Source organism: Vigna unguiculata, chromosome 10 (genome assembly GCF_037176805.1).
Source record: "Vigna unguiculata cultivar grain cowpea cultivar isolate G323 ecotype 2 chromosome 10, ASM3717680v1, whole genome shotgun sequence".
NCBI lineage: Eukaryota > Viridiplantae > Streptophyta > Magnoliopsida > Fabales > Fabaceae > Vigna > Vigna unguiculata.
This window is the reverse complement of record NC_140801.1, coordinates 51244804-51268634: the sequence shown is the minus strand read 5'-3', so window position 1 is coordinate 51268634 and position 23831 is coordinate 51244804. Positions and strand designations below refer to the sequence as shown.

The 23831-nt window shown below is 30.5% G+C and overlaps 4 protein-coding genes across 7 annotated transcripts in view; all 4 read left to right on the top strand.

The window, feature by feature from the left end:
- The window catches only part of LOC114166203 (midasin-like protein), a 45377-nt gene extending 42178 nt beyond the window's left edge, over positions 1-3199 (top strand). For both annotated transcript variants that reach the window (XM_085668099.1, XM_028050895.2), the window contains exons 72-77: positions 68-1762; positions 1851-2132; positions 2260-2439; positions 2545-2643; positions 2736-2861; positions 2970-3199. In XM_085668099.1, coding sequence (XP_085524225.1) covers positions 68-1762; positions 1851-2132; positions 2260-2439; positions 2545-2643; positions 2736-2861; positions 2970-3002 — 2415 coding nt within the window. In that variant the 3' untranslated portion in view covers positions 3003-3199. The remainder of the gene's footprint in view (positions 1-67; positions 1763-1850; positions 2133-2259; positions 2440-2544; positions 2644-2735; positions 2862-2969) is intronic.
- Positions 3200-4494: 1295 nt separating this feature from the next.
- Positions 4495-5456, top strand: LOC114167405 (uncharacterized). Its single transcript, XM_028052494.2, has one exon. It carries the CDS (start codon positions 4555-4557, stop codon positions 5182-5184), a length of 630 nt encoding a protein of 209 aa, XP_027908295.1. The 5' UTR covers positions 4495-4554; the 3' UTR covers positions 5185-5456.
- A 7639-nt stretch (positions 5457-13095) lies between these two features.
- LOC114166497 (uncharacterized) lies at positions 13096-14703 on the top strand. Of its 2 annotated transcripts, none has more exons than XM_028051237.2 (2): positions 13096-13238; positions 13791-14703. In XM_028051237.2, exon 2 carries the CDS (start codon positions 13815-13817, stop codon positions 14454-14456), a length of 642 nt encoding a protein of 213 aa, XP_027907038.1. In that variant the 5' UTR covers positions 13096-13238; positions 13791-13814; the 3' UTR covers positions 14457-14703. The 2 variants fall into 2 exon arrangements, with proteins under 2 accessions (XP_027907038.1, XP_027907040.1); XM_028051239.2 differs by having other exon boundaries at positions 13218-13238; positions 13753-14703.
- Positions 14704-18137: 3434 nt separating this feature from the next.
- LOC114166647 (uncharacterized) lies at positions 18138-21195 on the top strand. 2 transcript variants are annotated; one of them, XM_028051404.2, is made up of 3 exons: positions 18138-18321; positions 19114-19624; positions 21023-21195. In XM_028051404.2, the coding sequence occupies exons 2-3, from the start codon at positions 19143-19145 to the stop codon at positions 21090-21092; spliced, it is 552 nt and encodes a 183-aa protein (XP_027907205.2). In that variant the 5' UTR covers positions 18138-18321; positions 19114-19142; the 3' UTR covers positions 21093-21195. The 2 variants fall into 2 exon arrangements, with proteins under 2 accessions (XP_027907205.2, XP_027907204.2); XM_028051403.2 differs by lacking the exon at positions 21023-21195 and having other exon boundaries at positions 19114-19884.
- The last annotated feature ends 2636 nt before the right edge of the window (positions 21196-23831 follow it).

Below are 23831 nucleotides of genomic sequence, written 5' to 3'. Positions count from 1 at the left end.
TTGCTGATTTTTAAGATTCTTGTCAGAGTTCTGTTATTTATATAATGTATCGGTGTCAATACTGCAGAAAAATGAAAAACAAGATGACTCGGATAAAGTGCCAAGTAGCAATAATACAGGGATTGAGATGGAGCAGGATTTTCAGGCTGATGCATTGAGCCTCAGTGAAGACTCTGGAGAAGATGATGATATTGATAATGAGGATGGGGAACTTGAGTCTGAAATGGGACCCACTGGACCAGACAGTGAAGCTGTGGGTGAGAAAGTTTGTGATAAGAATGAAAATGAAACTCCCAATGATACACGAGAGAAGTATGAATCTGGACCTTCGGTTAAGGATAGAGATGGAGGCAACAGAGAGTTAAGAGCCAAGGATGACTCTACAGCTAATGAACCTGCAGATGGTAATTCTGATGAAGGTGATGCTCAGGATGATGAAACTGTAATACCAGATGATGTAGGTGATGGAGAGAAAGAAGATGAAGTGACAATGGACAAAGAAGCAGCATATTCAGATCCTACTGGATTGAAGCCTGATGAGTTGGATCAAACCTCTGACATGGATTTGGATTTAAATGAATCTGCAGATCTCATGGAAGATGCAGAACCTGATGAGCAAGATAATGTAGCTGAGAATGGAAAGGAAGAGAGGCAGGAAGAAGAGACTTGCTCCCCTGACGAAGTTATGGAAGAGGCACATACTGAAGTTGATGTGAATTCTGAAATGGATGATCAAGGTCAACAGAATGGAGACATGCAGTCCACAGAACCGAAAGAGGATATATCTAAACCTTCGGAGTTGATTAATGAGGAAGTCTCTGCTGCTGAATTAGCATTACAGTCCAAATTTGATTGGCAGACATCTGGTTCTGAAAATGTTGCAGCAGAGTCAAATTTGTCTAATAGCCATCATGACTCTGACTCTACTCTGTTTGGAGGTGTGCCTTCAAGTATATCTGAGATGGATTTTAAGATGTCTGACTCGTCTAATGGTGGGGGATTTGGTGAAAATAAACCTAAATCTCATGATAATCCCCAGAGTGAGCGTTCTATTCAGGAAAAGCATACTAATCCTCATCGGAGTATAGGTGATGCACTTGAATATCAGAAAGAAAGAATTAATGTATCTGGTGACGTTGAGGGAGATAACAGTGAGAAACAGGATGAGATGGAAGATGACAATGCTGATGAGTATGGCTATGTTTCTGAATTTGAAAAGGGAACAGCTCAGGCTTTGGGGCCTGCAACACTGGAGCAGGTAGATAGAAACTTTGACGGTGACCAGCCTGATAAAGAATGTCATGCTGGAGAAGATTCAAAGTTACAGTTTGAAAAGGAAAATTCAGAAACGATTTCTGTAAGTAATCCATCAGTAGCCAAAAACGAAAAAAGGGACCAAGCGAATCCGTCAGTCATGGAAACATTGCGGGATGATGGATCAACGCATCCTCTTGCTAGTATAAATATTGATCTTGAGAATCGTTTGGAAGATTTGGTTTCTTTCAGAAGTTCATTCATTAGCGAGAGCACAGATCTAAGCCAGCTTTCTCTGGACGACAAAGACTTGGGTAAAGGCCGAGAACCTTGTGATGTACCTGATCATGTGAAAGATAATGCTACTGCTCTCTGGAGTAGATTCGAACTTAGCACAACAAAATTGTCTATTGAGTTGGCTGAGCAACTGCGCCTTGTAATGGAGCCCACTCTGGCTAGCAAGCTCCAAGGGGATTATAGAACTGGAAAAAGAATAAATATGAAAAAGGTAGAAGAATTATTCTTATTCGAAGAAACTTTAACCTTATTTATTCACAATATAACTGTTCTTAACTTACCATCTTAAAAAAATCCAGGTAATTCCTTATATAGCAAGTGATTATAGTAAGGACAGAATATGGCTGAGGCGGACTAGACCCAACAAACGTGATTACCAAGTTGTTATAGCTGTTGATGATTCACATAGTATGTCAGAGAATGGCTGTGGTGATGTTGCTATTGAAGCTTTGGTTACTGTATGTCGTGCTGTTTCTCAATTGGAAATGGGCAGCTTGGCTGTTGCTAGTTTTGGAACAAAAGGAAACATAAAGTTGTTGCACGACTTTGACAGACCCTTCAGTGGAGAGGCTGGTGTTAAGGTTAGCAAGATAACAACTTGACTTATAATTTGATTCTTTTATTATAATCATTGTGCATGTGTGGAATATGCTTTTGAGAGGATCTAAGTCTAATCTAGGTCTAACTTTTTGTTTGGATGAGGAGCAGATGATATCCAATTTGACATTCGAGCAAGAGAATACTATTGCTGATGAGCCAGTTGTTGACCTATTGAAATACCTGACTAACAAACTGGATACTGCTGTTGTAAAAGCACGACTTCCATCTGGACGTAACCCACTGCAGCAACTGGTTTTGATAATTGCAGATGGTCGGTTTCATGAAAAGGTAGATAAAAAAATTGTTTTTATACTTTTTTACTTTTGTCCTATTTATCTGTATTCTTAACTAGTGACCTCCTTGTTCACTCATCATCAACTCTAATATTTTCAGGAGAATTTAAAACGGTGTGTTAGAGATGTATCAACTGGTAATCGAATGGTTGCTTTCTTGCTTCTTGATAATTCTCAGGAGTCAATTATGGATCTGAAGGTATTTGATCTATTATTATGCTTAAATGTTCTTGAATTGAGAGTATTGTAGGCAACTTTTCTTCTCACTTTTCATGACTTTCTGAACTGCAGGAAGCTTCTTTTGAGGGAGGGAAGATGAAATTTTCCAAGTACATGGATTCCTTTCCCTTTCCCTACTACATTGTTCTGAGGAACATTGAGGCACTGCCTAGGACTCTTGCAAACCTATTGAGACAGGTTAGTTTGAGTTTCTTTTTCCTTTCGTTGAGGCAGAAATATAAATAAATGAAGATTCTGGTTAACAAAATGAGCTATATTTATTTATTTATTTATTGCTTATTTCAGTGGATGGAGCTTATGCAGCATTCAACTAGCTGAGGACTTTTATAGTGCGAATTCCATTTTGGCGGAGAGCGTGTGCTCCCAATTTTGTATGTAGTTTACAAAATTGTACATACAGTTCATTGTTCAGATGCATTTTTGACTCTGCATTCGTCATTTGTACCCATTCTTTCTTTGTATATAGATAGTATAGTTTTTCAATTTAAAGCTCATAAATTTTCAAATTTAGATAAGTTCTTATAAATTGCCAAGTTGTAAATAAAAATTCTTATAAATCTTTCTATCTCCTCACTGCGAAAACTATTTAAAACTTATAGTCGATTTAAAAATGAGCGAAACATTGATTTGATAAAAGTGGCATATGGTAGAAATATAGTTTATAAAACAATTTATTAGTCCTAAAAATATAATTTTCAAACCATTTGAATTTGAAATGGCGTGTTATATTGTTCTTAAATTTTGAAAACTTGATTTTGCTGTCTTAAGTTTTTAATTTAAGATAAAGTGTGTTCTGCAATTTAACGAATTTTAAATGTACGGAAAGTCTATTTTGGTAAATATTTCTGTATTTAATTTTTCATGTATTTTATTACTAACAAATTTTGTAAGAATGTTCCAAATCTTAAATGAATTTAAATCTTACATTTAAAGCTTAACGATAAGTTAGCTTCTAATAACTCACTTCCTACTATTGCCATAATATAACAAAAATGAAGTTTTAGTTTCACATGAAGATTAACCCCAAACATATTAACGAGTATTCATAAACCATTTAAATTTAATGCAAATTGTTATTCTTTACGTTTAAGGTTAAGTCATTTACTCATAAATACAAACTGCGAGACACTTGAATAGACAAAGCTACAAAACCACCTATGCCGGCTGTTATATGAATATTCTCATAATGATATATGTGAACCATGTGATTCCAAAATCTGATTTTTCGAATTGGGATTCTTCTAAGCATATGAATATACATAAAAATCACCACCAGTTGCAGGCTATCACTTTCATTTTTTTTTTTATATAAAAACACATAAAATAGTTTCCTTGGAATAGATTCTATATACTTGTTATTACTTTCCATCAATTAACTTTAACTCTAAGCTCTATGCAAAACCTTAAAGAGTAGCACTTATGCGCATTCCTTAAATATGATAATGTTAGGACTCATCCATCTTTTCTCCACCACATCATAAATTTAGACTGTCTAAAAATGAAAATAGATTTTTTTTTTCTAACTCGCATCATGAACCTATTTAATTCAATACATTTTTGGAGATACCAAAGTTTATCATATTTTATGAAATCTTTTCTGCCAATGTTTTTGAAATGTTTTTGAAACTCCATAAAAGCTACAAAAAATAAAAATATAAGAAGCTATTTTTTTACGAATTTTTAGAGTTTATATCCACAATCAGTTGGGTTTTTTTTTTTCTTGTAGATTATCATCTAATGGGATTTCTTCTTTGAAACAAAATTTAATGTAATTAATTAATCTGATCAATTTATTATTACTAGGCTGGTGTGACATGCAACACATAAGTAGTTGATTTCCTTGAAGCCAGAGGTAGAAAAGATCTCAGTTATGAAGAACAACATCGAGAGTGAGTCCGGGGAAACGATGAAAGGGTGGAGAAAAGCTTTGAGAAGTGTAAGCAATTGGTTGGCACACAAAGACAAGGATGAATGGTTGAAAGACATGAGAGGGATACTGAGTTTGGTGGCTGCACTAATCGCAAGTCTCACATTTCAAAGTGCCATTAATCCACCTGGTGGTGTTGTTCCTGCAAAAGAGAGTGGAGAAGTTCAATGCCGAAACAGTTCATGTTCTGGACAAGCTGTTCTAGCTCTGGTTTATCCAAACGGCTACACCAGCTTCCTTTACTGCAATACCGTTTGCTTCGTTTCATCTTTAGCCGTTTGTCTCTTACTTGTGAGTGGTCTTTCTCTCAATAATCGCTTTTTCACCTGGCTCTTATCCATTGGCATGTGCATCAGCCTCAGCAGCCTCACCCTCACATACCTTTTTGGTGCACAAATGGTTGTTCCTGACCTTGTTTGGGGTCCAACTACCACCATGTTTGGAAGAGTTATTATAGTTTGGATGATACTCTTGGGACTCATCGCCTTCTTCCTTTCCCTGCGCCTACTTGTTTGGATACTCACTAAATGCATTTGCAGACACAGTGAAGTACGAGTGAATCCAACAATCTAGTTGTCCTTTATCCATTGCATGTCAAAATTCTTCGTAACTGCTAGTCATAGATTATCAGACATGACTTTGTTTTAGGTTGTTGTGTAATGTTAGTCATAGATTATCAGACATGTCTTTCACTGCACATGTCATGCATGGTGGTAGGTTTTATTTTCCAACTCTCTGTGTTAGTGTGCTATATCTAAGTTCTGTTTTGAACTTTGGATTTGTGTTGGGAGTGTTCATATTTGTTCTTAAAGGACGAAGTAACAAATATATTGTTGCTTGTTGCTTTCTTGGTCACATTGAATCTCAAAACTTCTGTATACTCCTTCCATGCTGATTGATCTTTATGATTTTCGTTGTTCTTTCTGTAATTTTCATTAAACTAGTACAAAGACAGGTAGAACAACAATTGATTATTCACATTTTTATTATGTAAAAAAATAGTTACTGCAATGTTTACCACAATAACATAATAGTTGTAACAACATTTTCACAATAAGGTTGATAAAACTGTATAAAATGAAATAAAGGAAGCTTAGTAATTATCATGATTGAAAGCGACTATTTCTAGACATATATACATTCAATGGCTATTTAAAATTGTCATACAATGTTAATATATATATTGTATAGAATTTAACACCTATTATATAAAATTAACGGGTTTAATATATGTAACCGAGTGAAAGAGAAAAAGTCCATCAATCACAAACAGTGAAGGTGCCATTGCCAAAGTGGTCATATTGTACACACTATTTTAAAACCAAAGAAATTGTATTCTGAGGAAAGGTATCAAACACGACACTGTAAAGGTTGTTTTTAATTCTTGCCGGCTTAGCCAATTCAATCATGAACTCCAATCAAAACCCTTTTTTAATAGTCATCAAATTCAATGTTCCTTCTACCAAAAATTATTCATGAAAAACCCAAAGATGACAACAATAATACTTTAGAAGTTGGAATTTGAACAATGAATGAGTTTAACCTGTTCAATTCTAGAAAATAACTCTGTTATTGTCAACTATTAAATTAATATAATGTCCGGTTAATTGCAAACCCTATATTCGCATTTCCATTACATCATTCCATTAAATTACTTATTTATCTGGTTGACATGCACACTATTTTCCTCCACCTCTTTAATTTAATACCTTCTGCAATTTTACATATTGTCTTAAAATAATGCAACTGTCCATAGAACCAAACACAGAATTCTCCACGCACAGGAAATTGCGCAGAAAGTATATTTTTCTGAACCAACATATGACCAAGCTTTGCTCCAAGTATATTAATGGAAGTGCGAAGGAAAAAAAAAATGCATGATCGTTTTTACTCTCATCTGATAAAATATCTCAAGATAAAATAGTTGAAGAATGGATGGAATAGTACTACCAACGAGCATGGAGAGTCGAAAAGGAAGGCATAATTGGATGGAAGAGAGAAGAGGGTCTCTAATGGTGGTGGCCACTGTTCTTGCAACAATGAGTTTCCAAATTGCCATAAACCCCCCAGGGGGTGTTTGGCAATCTAACTCAGGTGCAGACCAAGGTTGTGAACCTGGTGTAATATGTCACGCAGGTACTTCAGTTTTGGCCTTTGGCGACAGCAAGCAAAGGCCAAAATTTGAGATATTCATGCTGTTATGTACCATCTCTTTCTCAGCATCTCTCAGCACAATCATATTACTCATCTGTGTAGTTTCCCTTCGTAACAACCTTATCATGTGGTTCCTCACCATTCTCATGTTCATCTCATTAGTTTGCACAGCAGGAGCCTACGCAATTTGCATTTGGATGATACTGTATCCTCTTGGTGATGCAGTTCAAGTCGTCACCAAATTATATGCAATGTTTTGGGTAGGGTTTACTGTTTTGGTGTGTGTGGGTTTCTTCTGTCGCCTTGCGTTTTGGTTTCTGAAGAAGTTTTTCCGCTTCTTGTGTTGCTGCTAGAATATCCTATACTGCAGCATCTGGTTTTTGTTTACATAGGGAAATTTGTCTTCGATATTACAACAAATGGACAAATTTTTTAAAAATTATCAAAAATAGGTAAATCGTGCGGTACTCTATACGTTCTCTAAAAGAGAAATTGTGTATTCATTCTACGTGTTTTTTTGCATCGGATGATCAAAACAGTCAAATTAAGAAATTGTGTAACTCCCACACAATTTCAGTTTTTAAAAACGTGTAACACCTGCATTATTTCTTAATTTGATTGTTTAACCGTCCGATTAAAAAAAATATAAGAAGAGGGCACAATTTCTCTTTTAAAGATCATACATAACTACACGATTTGTCTATTTTCATAAATCTTTAAAAATTTGTCCATTTTCATAATATCCAAGACAAATTTGTCTACCTGTGGACAAAAATCACAGAATCCACGTTCCAAACATTCACAAAACCAAGTACAATACACCAATATTTTATCGGAAATATATACTTATTAAAAAGAAGCTGGTCCGACCAAGTATTAAGCTTTGGAATTATCATCGCGTTTTCAGAGATATTATCCAATTTAGAGCATAAAACTTTATCATAGTTTTATCCTTAAACATCTTAGAAGATGGAAGGAAAAAAAGTATTTAAATTGCATTTGATCTCGACTTTTAAACAATATGAAATTTATTGGATGTATCAGAACAAAAATAATGTACAAACAAAACAATATATCGTCTTCCATTGCATGTCAAAATACTTCTTCACTCCTAGAATGTTTTAGGTTGTTGTGTAATGTTAATCATAAATTATCAGACATGTCTTTCGCTAGTTGGTTTTATTTTTCAACTCTCTCTGGCAGTGTGCCCGATTTGCTGTATCTAAGTTTTGTAGTTTGGCTTTGGATTTGTGGTTGGAGTGTCATATAGGTTCATATTTGTTCTCAAAGGGCGAAGTAACAAATCCAATGTTTCTCGTTGCAATCTTAAGCATATAGAATCTCAAACCTTCTGTAAACTAACCCTTCCCTGTGTTGGATTGATCTTAATGACTTTAATTGTTCTTTCTCTAATTTTTCATGACACTAGTACAAAGACAGGTAGAACGACAATGGATTATTGCATTTCTATTATGTAACTGCAACATTTACCACAATAAAATAATAGTTGTGCCAACATTTTCATAACTAAAAATGATTTCGAAAAGTCATATAATCGTTATATATTTAATATGGGTGTGTGTATGTATAAGCATAGATTAATAATCAGAATAGTGAAAAAAGGAAGCTCAGTAATTATTATTATTGAAAACGACTATTTCTAAATATATACATTCAATAGCTATTTAAAATTGTCATATAAAATGTTAATGTATACTGTTTAGGGTTTAACATAAATATGTGAGAAAGTGACAAATTCAGAGGAAAAAAGGTGATTAAATATTTTACTTTATTTGGAATGCTAAATGTTGACTTGACACTATTTTGTTCTTACAGGAACGACTTGATCTCTTCGTTATTATTGTTTTCCTGAATAATAATTCAATATTGGAAAATCATTACGATGGACCTGATTTTTATATTACTATTAAATTTTTAGAAGAAAAAAAACACTACAAAAATTTAATATTAAAGAAACACGATGTGACTCTCAGTCTAAAAACTTATAATTTTTTTATTTATATAATATTCATTATTTTTATGTAATGTAAATCTTTAACTTTCCTTAGTCTAATCTAAATCTTTTAAATTTCCTTAAATTTCCAGTAGTTTTTCAACACTGTATTATGAGTTAACATTGTTTGATCCCATTTAATCAAATGGTCATTAATTATCAGTCAACCACTTTCTTTATTGTTGAAAATAATTCAAATATGAGTGAAAGTCTCACATTAAATAGAATTAACAAAGTTAAATGTATAAAACTAATGTCATATAACTATATATAAGAAATACAATCTCTCCATGACCATAACTATAATCATATATGAAAATTATATATAATCCAACACAACATTTATAAAGTTAACAGATTTAAAATATCTAACCGGGTGAAGGAGATAAAGTCCATCACAAACATTGAAGGTGACATTGAAATGTCTTGCCCAAATGATCATAGTGTTGAGAATAGTCTAATAGTGTTGAGAATAGTCTAAGTGTGAGTCAAAAATATAAAATATAAAATATAAAATATTATATATGAAAAATATATATAACCCATATGTGAAAAATATAAAATATAAACCCATAAGTGGTATCAGAACCGATGGTTCGGAGTGATTGACTGCATAACCATAACCAAAGGGGACCGCATAACCATAACCAAAAAGGGGTCACTCATACACCTGAAGGGAAAGGAAAATATACCATATGAAAAAGAAAAAAAACAAGGACTTACCCTTGAGAGGAGATGTTGGGAATAGTCCAAGTGTGAGTCAAAGTCCCACATTGGATAAAAAAGACAAAATTAAACATTATATAAAAATAAAGACCCATAACAACATTGCCTTAAGGTTTTAGGGTTAAAATAGTGTTTAAGGACTTATATATGTAAGACTAATGTTATATAACCATATGGAATCACAATTTCTCAATAATGATGACCATAACCATAAATCATGTGAAAAGAATATATATAACCTATCACATAGTGTACACACTACTATGTTAAAACCTAAGAAATGATACTAAATATGACAGTCAAAGAAGACGTGCTTAGGTAGTTCTGACTTATTCTGAGGAAAAGTATTAAACACGACAGTGCAAAGGTTGTTTTCATGCTTGGCGGCTTAGCCAATTCAATCATGAACTCCTATTAAAACCCTTTCTTATTGTCAACAACTATTAAATTAATACACTGTCCAGTTAAATTACTTATTTATCCGGTTTACATGCTCATTATTTTCCTCCACCACTTGAATTTAATACCTTCTGCAATTTTAAATAAAAACGCAACTCTCCAATCACCAAACCCAGAATTCTCCACACAGGAAATTTCGCAGAAATTATATTTTCTCAACCTATGGCTTTGCTCCAAGTATATATGGAAAAAAAATGCATCCTCCCTTTTCATTCCCGTCTGATAAAATATTTGAAGAATGGATGGAGTGTCACTACCAACGAGCATGGTGAGTCGAAAAGGAAGGCCTAATTGGATGGAAGAGAGAAGAGGGTCTCTAATGGTGGTGGCCACTGTTCTTGCAACAATGAGTTTCCAAATCGCCATAAACCCTCCGGGGGGTGTTTGGCAATCTACCTCGTATGCAGAACAAGGTTGTGAACCTGGTACGACATGTCACGCAGGTACTTCAGTTTTGGCCTTTGGCGACAGCAACCAAAGGACAAAATTTGAGATATTCATGCTGTTGTGTACCATCTCTTTCTCAGCATCTCTCAGCACAATCATATTACTCATCTGTGTAGTTTCCCTTCGCAACAACCTTATCATGTGGTTCCTCACCATTCTCATGTTCATCTCACTAGTTTGCACAGCAGGAGCCTATGCAATTTGCATTTGGATGATATTGTTTCCTCTTGGTGATGCAGTTCAAGTCGTCACCAAATATTATGCATGGTTTTGGGTAGGGTTTACTGTTTTGGTGTGTGTGGGTTTCTTCTGTCGCCTTGTGTTTTGGTTTCTGAAGAAGTTTTTCCGCTTCTTGTGTTGCCGCTAGAAGACTGTAGTTTGTAGAATCCAAATCTCTAACATTGAAAAAACCTGCTACAGGAACTGTTTGAGCTTGGTTTAAATGTATATGGTGACACTATTTTGTATCTTAAGTTTCAGGTCAGGGAATGATGGAGTGTTGAGAATATTAAGTAATATTTATAAAATAGAAGTGGTATTTTATTAGTGTTAGAAAGTGTTGAATGAGAAATTGGATATTTATGTATCATTATCCATTTTTTAGTTTAGATTCCTTACTATATATTGTTTATCTATTAAACCTTCAAAATATTCTTACATTAATACATTAAAAAAAATTAAATTATCAAAATTGATGTATTTTCAAAACACAACAGAAATATAATACTAAAAATTTAACCGAAAGTGAACATTTAAAATGTTCATGCTACTGTGATTTTGTTGAAAAGAAATTGTAGAACAAATAAATAACAGAAAAATTAAGAAAGTGGATAAGTTATTTCAGGAAAGAACCATTTCAATTTGATATACATGTTTTATATTCTTTTTATTAACGTCGTGTTTAGAAAATATATTCTGTATTTTTTATTACAATTGTATTTATTAAATACAACTCAATAAATAAAAATTGTGTTTATTAAATTTAATGAAAATATTATATAAAACGAAGTTATATAATAAATACGATATTTACGCTATATTATAAAAAATAAAAAAAAAGTTAAAATTATGTTCTTAATGGACAACTTACAATTAATTTTATAATTATTTTACAATTTATTCATTCTAATAGGATGGTAAATTTCTTTTTGTTCACAGCCTATATTAATTTTATACTGTATGGTAGAGTGAAACTTTGTTGAAAATTATTTATCGTGTGTGGAAGAAAACGAGTAAGTGATGAAAAGATTTATGACTGAGAGATGCAGATAATGAATTTATTCATAAGTGTATAAATATGCGTGCAAGAAAAAAATTAATAATTAATAAAAAAATTTACAATTAAGACTGTGTAAACAGAGTTTGTGTTAGTAGATTTATTGGGAAAAAAAAAAGAAAAAGGAAAATTATTGTGATAAAAACGTTAGTTTCAAACTTTTTTATCCTCCACTTTCTTTTGACCCTATAATCTTATCTGGTTTCAAAATGCTATATATATTTTGTGCTTTCGAATATTTGTACCTTGTTGGAATTAATGGTGCAAAACCTTCCAATTGGTTTCATGAAAAAGACTAGCTATTATTGGTGGAGAATGAATTTGATTCACCTCTTCTGTACAAATCACGTAGCTTATTGAATACAAAATAATACCCTTATTTCATATCTTTGTGTTGGTTCCCAAGGAGCACATATTCTTCCACCACCAAAGTCCACTAATGCTGCCTTTTATTTTGAGTGGCTCCTAAGATGGCTACGCATTACCATGCAAAGAAACTTCTCCACAAACTTACTACAAATTTTCCCAATATTTTTTCATTTACACTATTACAAAAAAGGTAAGAAATTGCAGGAGACTTACACTTAAATTTATGTTTGTTTAATTTATAATGCTACGTATGTTGCAGCAATAACATCTGTAAATCTTTTATCTTTTTATTTTCTTAAATCATCCACTAAATATAAAATTATATAAATATAAAACATCTAATGGATCTAAAATTAACCAAATATCTAGTATAAACAAACAATCATAAATTTTACATTCAAGATAAATAAGGAAGACATTCATGCATAACAATAAATGAGTTTCTAATAAATAGACATGCAACCCAACATTATAATAAGAAGATGAAAAACTAACCTCAATGTTGAAAAATATTCAGAGGAAAAGATATTTCTTAATGCCACACACCAGAATGCTAAAAATATAACTTTTGATCACTAACGGAAGCCTTAACTCACAAAATGGTTGTCACCGTCAAGAAAGAGCTTCCCATTACAAAAAAAAAAATATATATATATATATAGGAGATGCTATAAGTATTTTTTAAAACACCTTTACGTCTAACCTATAGGTCAAATGTAAATATATTCAAACATAAATTTATGTCTGTTGTAAATTTGAAGTGTAAACTTATGTCTGATCTATGATCTATAAGTGTGAGACGTGGATCAGACGTTAATATTAATCATTTTAATTATAAAAATATCACTCTCCACTTGTTACCTACATATTAAACATAAATTCAATGTGGTAAGTTATTTTTGTGTTAGTTTGTGCTCAAAATTCTCTAAATATTTTGGTTAGAATATAAAATTTATTGACGAGGAATTCTTTTGCTATGAGTCAAGAATTCACTAATAATTGTCTATTACATCACTCTTGTGTCAAGAAATGACATCATAAGACAAACTTGGCAGTGGATTTCACCACAATTTAGAAAATTATACTCACTTTTAACAATTTTGCATCTATATATATCTGCCTTTCGCTGCCTCAAAATCACATATCACCATTTACTTTGCTTTGCGAGCTACCATAGCAAAGGTATGTCAGATTTTGTATCCCCAATTAATGAATCCCATATTTTATTTTACTTCTCATCTACTCTACTTTATATGGAAGTAGAACTTTAAAGTGGTAGAATTTAAGTGTCAACTACTCTCCTTTTTAGATAGTCACCTTAATTTTGTTCATATGCATAAACAAGAATCATCCTAAATTTGAACTGTCATGAAAGAAGACTATATTTTTGTGTATATCTGAACTCAAAAACAATCTATCAAGTTGCAACTAGCTACTTTATAATCTTTCAAGTATCATGCATGTATGTTTATAGGACAATGATATTTTGACTATTAAATTTTGACAACTTTCTCTTACAACATGAGATATTATTTTTTAAGTGATTTTGGAATATTGAGAATGAAAAAATGAAAAAAATAGAAAACCACTTAGAATATGCTACCTAAGATTGTAAGAGAAAGTTGTCAAAATTTAGTAGTCAAAACATCATTTTCCATATTTATAACTTTGTTTTTTTATAAGATTTTGGTTGTAGGTGTACTATGATAAACCACATATGCATGCAACTTACAGGTGTAACATGAAGTAGGTGAAGACATGGGAGATCCATCAGTTAGTGTGAACGTTGAAGGTGAGAAGGAGGAGACAAAAGGGTGGAGAAACGGTGTGAAAAAGGTAGGAAATTGGCTGAAGCATAGGGATAAAGATGAATTGATGAAGGACATGAGGGGTAACCTGAGTTTGGTGGCGACGGTAATCGCAACAATTACCTTTCAAAGTGCTCTAAATCCACCAGGTGGCGTTATACCGGCAAAAGAGGGTGGTGGAGGACCGGTGGTTTGTGAAGGTGATGATGATCAGAGACATCCATGTCCTGGAGAATCTGTCTTGGCTTATGCATTTACACAGGATTATACCTACTTCCTTATTTGGAACACAACATGTTTCATATCATCCTCTGCTGTTTGTCTCTTGCTGGTTAGTGGATTCCCTCTAAACCACAGATTTTTCACCTGGCTTTTGTCAATCGGCATGTGCATCACCATCACTAGTCTTGCTCTAACCTACATGTTTGGTGCTACACTCGTTACCCCTGATCCTGTTTGGTATAAATCCTCCTCCATGTTTCAAAATGTTTTTTATATTTGGATAACGCTGCTAGGACTCGTTGCTCTTCTTCTTTGCCTGCGTTTCTTTGTTTGGATTCTCACTAAATGGATTACCAGACCCAAACACTGAGATATCAAACACTTCAGAGACCTAAAACTCCATCAGCTTGGTTATATATGAATAAATAAATGAATTTCCATGTTTCAATAATGCTTGGTTTTATTTTTAAACATCAAAACACCCAAAAACGTTGCAATCTCGAGGTTCATAAAGCAAACAAGACATACAATGTTTTCGGTGTTTTGATGTGTGTGTCAATCTTCTGTCGCCTTGTGTTTTGGTTATGAAGAAGCTCTTGTGCCTTGTTACTTTCTTTCATGGGTTTTCCCGAGAGATTGATGTTACTTTACTGATCGAATTTAAAATGGAATTTGCATGTTAAGATATCCAAAATTGCTGATCATATATAATATTTTATCATAAAAAGATCTCTAAAAAGTAACATTAATTTAAACGCAATTTGCAAGATTCTCTCGCATTCCACGTTCGTATGCCAAAACAAAGTGAATCATAGAAATGAGAAACTAAAGCTTTTGATTTATAGAAATGAGACACTTCTGTCTTCACCAATCATCGTCTTTTATAATCTAAAATCTTGACGCTAAATACAACACCATTTTCATAGCATACTAACCAAAAGCAAATACGTTATATTTTTATCTTTTAGCTTACTATTTAAAAAAAATAATAATAATAATAATAATCTAGCATGACAAAGTGACCCGAATACTGCTATACGCCCAGGTGAAAGACATTCTTAATCTAATCCATTAAATGATTTGTTTTGATAAAAGTATATTTAGATAAGTTTTTCCATAAATAATTTTAAAAGAAAATAAAGTTTTTTTTTTTTAATTTATACTTAAACTAATGTTAATTCATAGGAAAAACAATCTCACAGTTAGTATTTATTGAATCAGGTCATAAGTTAATGCTTGTTTAGTTATCATGTCAAATAATGATGTATTAATTAGTGTGTGAGAGGATATCAATTGATGCAAAGACTGCCAACATTTGTTTTCATCTCCCCCTCACTTGCACACCAAAAACATTAATTTTATTCTTTTTCATCACGTCAGATTAAATCTATATAAAATTAATTTTTTAATATAAAATCGGTATGTGTTTGGTTCCCAAAATTAATTAAAAGATAAAAAAATTTACATTAAATGAAAACAACTAATTCTTATTTTTACATGATAAAAAATTGATTCAATTCAAATCAATTTTTCAACACTGAACCAAATATACCCTGAATCATTGACGGATTAGAAGTCTACAATGGAAGGTTACGATTTGTGTAGAAGACGATAATGCTAAATATTCTTTAACAACACATCCAATCTCACCGTACATAGCTTTATTTCATTTTTTTCTAATAAAATTAATTAAAAAAGTTAGAAATTGGAAAAGAAAAAATCATTATAATGTCTGGCGAAGACGTGTTGGTGATGTGTTGGGGAGGAAAAAAGAAAGAATGTTAAGTGTGGAAGGAGAAAAGACAAGAGATGGTAGGGCATAGGTGTTAAAGTGAGAGACTCATAGTATTAGAATGAGACAAATGAAAAATTGAAAAATGTTTCACTGAATTTTATTTTCGAAAGATAGTGTTAGGTGTGGAGTGGTGATTGGTAGTAGTAAAGATTTCAAAGTTAAGAGTTGAGGCTATGTGAATCTATATAAGGTTTTGTTTTGCTACGAGGTTATTGATTATATATTATCTCAACAACCATCAAATTATTGATTACATATCATCTAATAACCATCAATGTCACACGATAATCTAAGTTCACTTTTAATTTAATACATTTAATAATGTTTTGTGTTTATACTGGATGGTGATTATATGACATTAGTCTTACAGATATAAGGTATTTGACAGCACTTTTACACCAAAATCTTAAGACAATGGTGTGATGGGTCTTTATTCTAATATAGTATTTAACTTTGTTTATTTTATCTAATGTGAGACTTTTGACTCACACTTAAACTATTCCCAACAATACCCCACTATATTTTGTTGTTTTCCTAATAATATGGCACGTTAAGAAAACCTCAACTATCTTATTACAACCATTTTAATCAACATGTTAAATTCTTCTTAAAATATTCAATAATATTCAAATATATGAATGGATCATCTTATAAGAGATGTGCTTAATTTCCACGAAAACAAATTTATTTTACATTTATAAAATTTCTTCATTTTTTTTATATATTTATTTCTTGCCTATTCAATATATTTGTCATTTCTACAATAGTACAATCCATCATTATTCATATATTTTTATCAGTCACAAAGATTAATAATCTAGTGAGAAGATAAAGATAATGATAATGTCGATAATTTTAATATGCATACTCAACTTTATATATACAAATTGCGTCGACACACTACACTGTTTTTTTCTTTACATCACACTAACATACGAACGATTATAATTGTTTCCTAAAATAAAGAAAAGCATGACTTCTAAAAAGAAGAAAAAAAAATCCTTCATGTAAGCATGACTTCAAAAAAGTATTAAAAAAATAAAGTCAAATGTGTAAACACAATCTTCTATTAACAAAATTGATAGAAATGAAAGTCATATAGTCAAATATGATATCTTCATTGTATAATCATACTTACAAATATAACTTACTCGTATGAATAACTTTTTTTAAAAAAAAGTTCTCTTATTTTATTTAATAAAGTTATCCTCTTTCTAACACTTTTGTCATGTATCTAGCTAATTAAAATGTTGTTGTTGGTAGGTATCATCGAAGCCTCAAATAGATACGGAACATGGGTTGGAGTTTATAAGAGAATAATAGAGAAATTATGTGCATTTTTAATTACGTTTGGAGGCAACGGAAACATTTAAGTATATGTCAACTCATATTAAATATAAATAAGTAAGATTAACCATATATAAATAAAAAATCTACAAATTGCTCTTTAAGTTTTTTTTTTTATTATTGGAAAAGATGCTTTAGTCTTTTTAGTAAGTTTATTCTTTTTTTATATTTTTCCCTTAAAATACCCACAATATGTTAAAACAATAAATAATCTACTAAAGAATTTCAAAGAACAATAAAAAAAAATCTAGTGCATAATATATATACAATATTATTGTGTTAATCTCATAAATTAATTATTTTATTTATTTAGTTTTTTTTATTCGATATAAGCTAATGTTATTTTTACTTTTTAAATGTTTGTAGAGAAGTTTTATACTAAGAAATCTATTATAATAATAATAATTTATATACTAATTACTTGTAAAACAAAATTAACATTTTGTGGGTCTACGGCCATCTTTATTCAAAAGCAAAATCCATTATTAAATAATTATTTCTTTTGTTCTCTGTGTGGGTCGCGCGGTCATGCTTTTGGTGCGATGCATCAATTATTAATTGCTTTTGAATCTAAAAATTTTGTCCCATGCATGCTAATAATTTCTACGATCTTTGTTTGCCAGCTAATCATATGTGTAATGCAGACCAATTTATTTAAATATCATTTTTATGCTTTGGAAAATTTGCAAAGGGAAAATTAGTACAATTTTTTTTCTTTTACATATATATGATGGTATATATGTTTTGACAAAATTGAGGATAAAATTGATCATGATCATAAACTATTCACTTCATAATGAAAATATACAAAAATAAACTCTCAATAAATAGAAAAGCAATAATTGTTTAGATGAACACTGTACTACAACAACTTGGATTATAAAGTCACTTTTCAATGAAGTGATTCACACATCCACCAAACTGATTTTGTCGCAGATTCCCACCGTACCCTTATTTCTTAGCCTTATGAACAAGTTTTGCAACTATAAATGTATTCCTTTTCTCACTTCAAAAGCAGCATTCACTTGAGCCAGCTTCGTTGCAAAATGCAATAAACTAATACCATCTTCGGCTTTCATAAAGTAAAGACAAGGTATGTTATCTTTTAATATGTGTAATATTGTGTGTGACTTACTTCTTTATGATTTTTTTTTTTTTTTGTGTAAGAGGAACTTATAAAATTAGTTCTCAAATTAATACTATCATAAATGTACTATTATAAATGTACAATGATAATTTTACAACTAAATTTTGACAAATTTCTCTTACAATACATCTTTTAAGTAGTTTTAGAATATAGAAAAACGAGAAAATAAAAAAAATGAGAAGTGACTTAAAAAATAGAGATAAATATAGTTTTGGTCCTTCAAGTTTCAGTGAATTTTGGAACTTGTCTTTCTTCGAAACTTTATACCAATTTAGTCCTTCATCTTTAGAAATGCGTGAATTTAATCCTTCTTACCAAATTTTGTTAAATTTATTTGACATTTTGAACACATTTTATAATATTTGAGTTAACATTGAAGCGAAAATGTGTCAAACGGTGTAAATAATTCAAATACTATCATGAAATGCCCTTGAAACGTCAGATAAACTTAACAAAATTTAGTTAAAAGGACTAAATTCATGCACTTTTAAAGATGAAGGACTAAATTGGTCAAAAATTTTGAAGAGAGACTAATTTAAAATTTAACTGAAACTTAAAAATGATACTATACCCAGTTAAAAGCAATTAACTGAATAATTAAACCAGAAAAATATTGAAACGATTATGAGACATTAAATTTAAGATTGCACAAGATAACAATTTTAGACAAAGTAACCTTAGGTACATGCAGTGCAGAACTGATCTAACATATGCAAGTACTTGTTAATTTGCACGAAGGTTTCTGAGAGGTATAAATATCAGTTACAATGGAGGATGAAAGCGAGTTGAAAGAAGAGAAAAAATGGTGGAAAATATGTATAGAAAACATGGGGAATTGGTTGGCAAACAAGAACAAAGACGAATGGTTGAAGGACATGAGGGGGAATCTGAGTTTAGCTGCTACAATAATCACAACCATGACCTTTCAAACTTCCATTAATCCACCAGGTGGTGTTAGACCAGCGACAGAGACAGGAAACGTGAAATGCCCAGAAAAGTTACAAGGTAATCCATGCCCTGGAGAAGCAGTTCTTGCTGTAGTTTTCCCAGATGTTTATATCAGATTCCTTCTATGGAACACTATATGCTTCGTTTCATCCTTAGCGGTGTGTCTCTTGCTTGTGAGTGGCTTCCCTCTGAATCACAGATTTTTCACGTGGCTTCTGTCAATAGGCACGTGCATCACCATGACCAGCCTCACTTTGACCTACATGGTTGGTGCAGAAATGGTCACACCTTATCCTGTCTGGTACACCACTAATACCATGTTTAATAAAGTCATTTACATTTGGTTTTCACTCCTAGGACTCGTCACTCTTGTTCTTTGTCTGCGACTATTTGTTTGGACTGTCACTAAATGCATTCACAAACGTAAACGGTGAACTTCTTCTGCACATGCATGTTATTATGCAATTTATCATTCAGTAGTTTGCGTTTGAATGTTTAAACTATGTATTGCTCTATAATATTCATCTCTTTGCTTAATCTTAAGATTTTGATGTTTTCTATCCACAACCGATTATAACTTTGGAGATTGAAGTTGAAAATGTTCGTCATCTCTTTTCTTGAGTTCCTTATTTCCATTTTCTTACCAAATAAATATCAAACTTTTATCTCATATATATTGTCTCCGTCATATATACATTTATCTGTGTTTATATATCCATAAATATTAATTAAATAATAATTTTAAACAAAACATAAAATCGACAATATTATCAAGTATTTCATATTCAAATGAAACAAATCATAATTGAATTAAAGTCAAATAATTTTTTTAAAAAAAGTAAAGGAATCAAGTGTTTGTTTTAGGAGTAAGTTATCGAGCTATATAGACTAAATAAAAAGTTAGTGTAAATTTGTTAGATTATTTAATAAACTAAAAATGTTTTAGTAATTTAGCACAATAATGAATATGACGGAGTAGAGTATTAAGATTGATATAAGAATAGGATGGAAAAATGTATACATATTCATTCCTATCTCATATATACTTAATTTAAAATACTCAATATATAGATTCTCCATTGAGATAAATTTGAATACTTACATAAAAAAGTTCATTTGTGATCCCTAATTATAATTGTAAAACATTGGATTATACTTTTCAAACATGTTACTTGAATTTATAAAACTTCAATTCATTCCCCAATTAATTTGATATAGAATTACTTATATTGTGTACGTACATCTTTTTTTTTTAAGGCTTGTCTATCCTATGAAGAAAGTCATTTTTCACTTAAGTAATACACAATTAATAACTTTTGTTACTTATTTTCATATTTTTTTATTAAATCTATAACAATGAAATATTCATTTAGAAATCAAAACGAAAAGTACACAAATCGAAATCTATAAGTCTTGTATACAATGAAACTTAATGTATCATATTAATTAGAGTTAGGTATATGAGGTGGGCTGTTTCTTCCTGCATCACCCTTTTTTCTTTCTGCACCTCCATAAATTCAAAAACCCCAAATTCCTCATTATAGAATTATAAAAAATAAAAAATAAGTTATACGTACAGCTTTTTTTTTAATTAATGAATTTCAGATTATATAATTCAAAAGGTATTTATAGATTTTGAAATATCTTTCCATCCTCATTTTCTTCGTGACTTGTGATTTGAAATTAGGGTTTTGTGTAGGTGGAGCTTAAGTTTCAACCTGAGGTGGCGTGGTCTTTTAGGCATATACCCAAATAAATCCACACTATAAATTGCCATCCCTCAAAATTTGAGGCATGTGTTAGTCCTTTCTTATTAGCAAAAGAATGTTTAAATATAATTGAATTATTAATTAATTCATAATTTCAAGTGTCTTTATAAATCCCAACCAAATTTAAGTAATTTTTTTTATATAAATAATACAAATTAAAGTTCACTCGTCAAGTGTAACTTAACATTAAAAAAGTTTAGTTAAATAACAATTTAAATGGTATGAATTTCTCATAAAAACTTGATGGACTTTCCTTTATTTCTTGGTACAAATTGAATATCACAATAGAGACAAACATGTTAAACAATTCTATTCACAATACATAAAATCTCAAGCCAATTTGGATCTCAATCTCAACTTGACATATAAATTTAAAATTAATTAATTAACAACATAAAGTTAATGGTCTATTTTAACACCTATATGTTTACCTTCTGTTTCAATATGCAAGATATAAACTAATTTTTGTATTGATCCATATCCATAAAAGAAAAACTACTTATATAAATTGTCTCGTGATTTTCAATTTAATTTACCAATTTAACTTGTTAACTTTTAAGATCCTTATACAAAATAAAAACAGTAATTAAAAAAAATGATTTCACGGTAATATAACGCTCACAAAAACTTCAAAATATTTTACAATATGATTTCACATTAATTAATATACATTCAATAAAAAAAATCTTAAAAAATAACACCATTTTATATTTTACATTAATTTTTAAATAATTGATGTAAAAACTATAGTTTATTATATCTTTTAAAAATGAATATATATAACTAAAGTTTAAATGGAAAAAGTTACTATATTAAAATTAACCCATTATTTTATTATGACATTGATGTGGTATAAAAAAAACATTTTTACCAACAAATATTAATCCTTTATACTTTTTAAAAAAAAAGCCTTTTAATGCTAAACTATGAGGTGAACTTTCATAACAATCTATAGAACTATTGTGACACGATATAAGAATGTTTGATAAGAGAACCGAAAACATGTAGTTATGTGACATCAAATCATGTTACTGTGGTCACTGTCTCTGAGAACGCCAACGTTGGTGCCAGATCACCTAATTACTTCCCAATCACATTCAACTTTGCCACATCTTCTTCGACAAATTTCCAACTCATAAGGATCCACTAAAAATACGCCACGTAATCACTCTCACCTGTCTTCTGTCACCGCTACATTTAACATTTTTATTTATTTCTCAAACGTTCTTAATTTTTAATTACTCTTTTCTTTACACCAAATCGTTTTTTTTTTAGAAGAGTCATTTCAAAAGAATAAAATGAACTAAGACCGAATAAGAAAATCATGAAATTCTAGAGATAAAAAATTAGTTAACACGAATTTAGAGTTTCACAAATTGTTTCCGAAAACTTTGTCAATTTATTTGAATATTGGAAAAGTTCTCGCTTACAATAAACTTTTTATTTAATATAGTAAAAAATAGTATATGTAATTAATACTTTTATTCTCTTATAATTTTATGTTTATATATTTCTTTTTTAACCAAGGGACATTTTAATCTAACGTTAAAAATGGTCGATACGAACTTTGTGGCTTAAATCATATAAAAATTATTAAAAGATACTTTCTTTCATATAATTTATTATTGCCACCAGAGTCAATTTTCTTGCCCCATAAAATTGATTCTTTTAACCATAGAATTGATTCTTTTACCTCATCCATATAATCAATTATCTTTCACCAGCCTCAATATTATGTATAGACCAAGTATAATGTAAAAGTATTATTATTATTATTATTATTATTATTATTATTATAAAACTTTCATAAATATAATCCTTTTATCTTAATTATATTCTTCAATTTCTCAATCTGTTGTAATTTATTATGACAATCTTATTACATGTTATTGTCTTATAATCCTATTTTATAATCTAGAAACAAGTATTTTGAATTATATTTGTTTTTAATAAAAGATAAAATTAAAAACATTATGTAACTTCTGACATTAAATACCTTCTATAAAACAAAAATTATATCCTCACCAAATCACTTGTTTTGTAAGCTTTTCATATTGTGTTTACAATCCTATAGAGATTATTGTCTTCCATCCATAAATTTAATTCAGACAAATGTAAAGGAAAGTGAACAAATAAAGTAATAAGTTAATTTCTTTTTGTTTTTATTTTAGGTTTCACTTTTTGAGTTAGAGTCCATTCTCTTGTAATAATACACAATACTTTATAAATTTCCGCTACATCTATAATAATAACCTCGAAGAGAAACCTTAATACTAAAAATTAGTAATGTTGAAAATAGTTTAAATAACATAGAGAGCTTCTAAAAAGACCTTTATGAAAATATATGAAGTATGTAAACACATATATAAATTAAAAAATAAAAGTCAAAATCCTTGCATATCACATCTGTAATCAATGTTTAACTAACAAAGAGAACAAGATCTAATAAAAGAGTGCAAGTTGCTTATTCTGGATTCTATTTCTGGTCCACCAAACTCTCCATACTCTGCATTCTTCCCTCATCTCAATCTCTTATATATCCTCACCCTTATCCATTCATCTAACACTATAATAATAACATTTTAATCAAATATATTATTTAAGGTAATCAAATAACTAATTAGTTATTATTTAAGGATTATTTTAGTGTAAAATAAATGAATATGTCGTAAAAATTAATATTTATGTACATCGATCAAAATCTTAATCGTGGATCTAACAAAAAATTCACTCACTTTT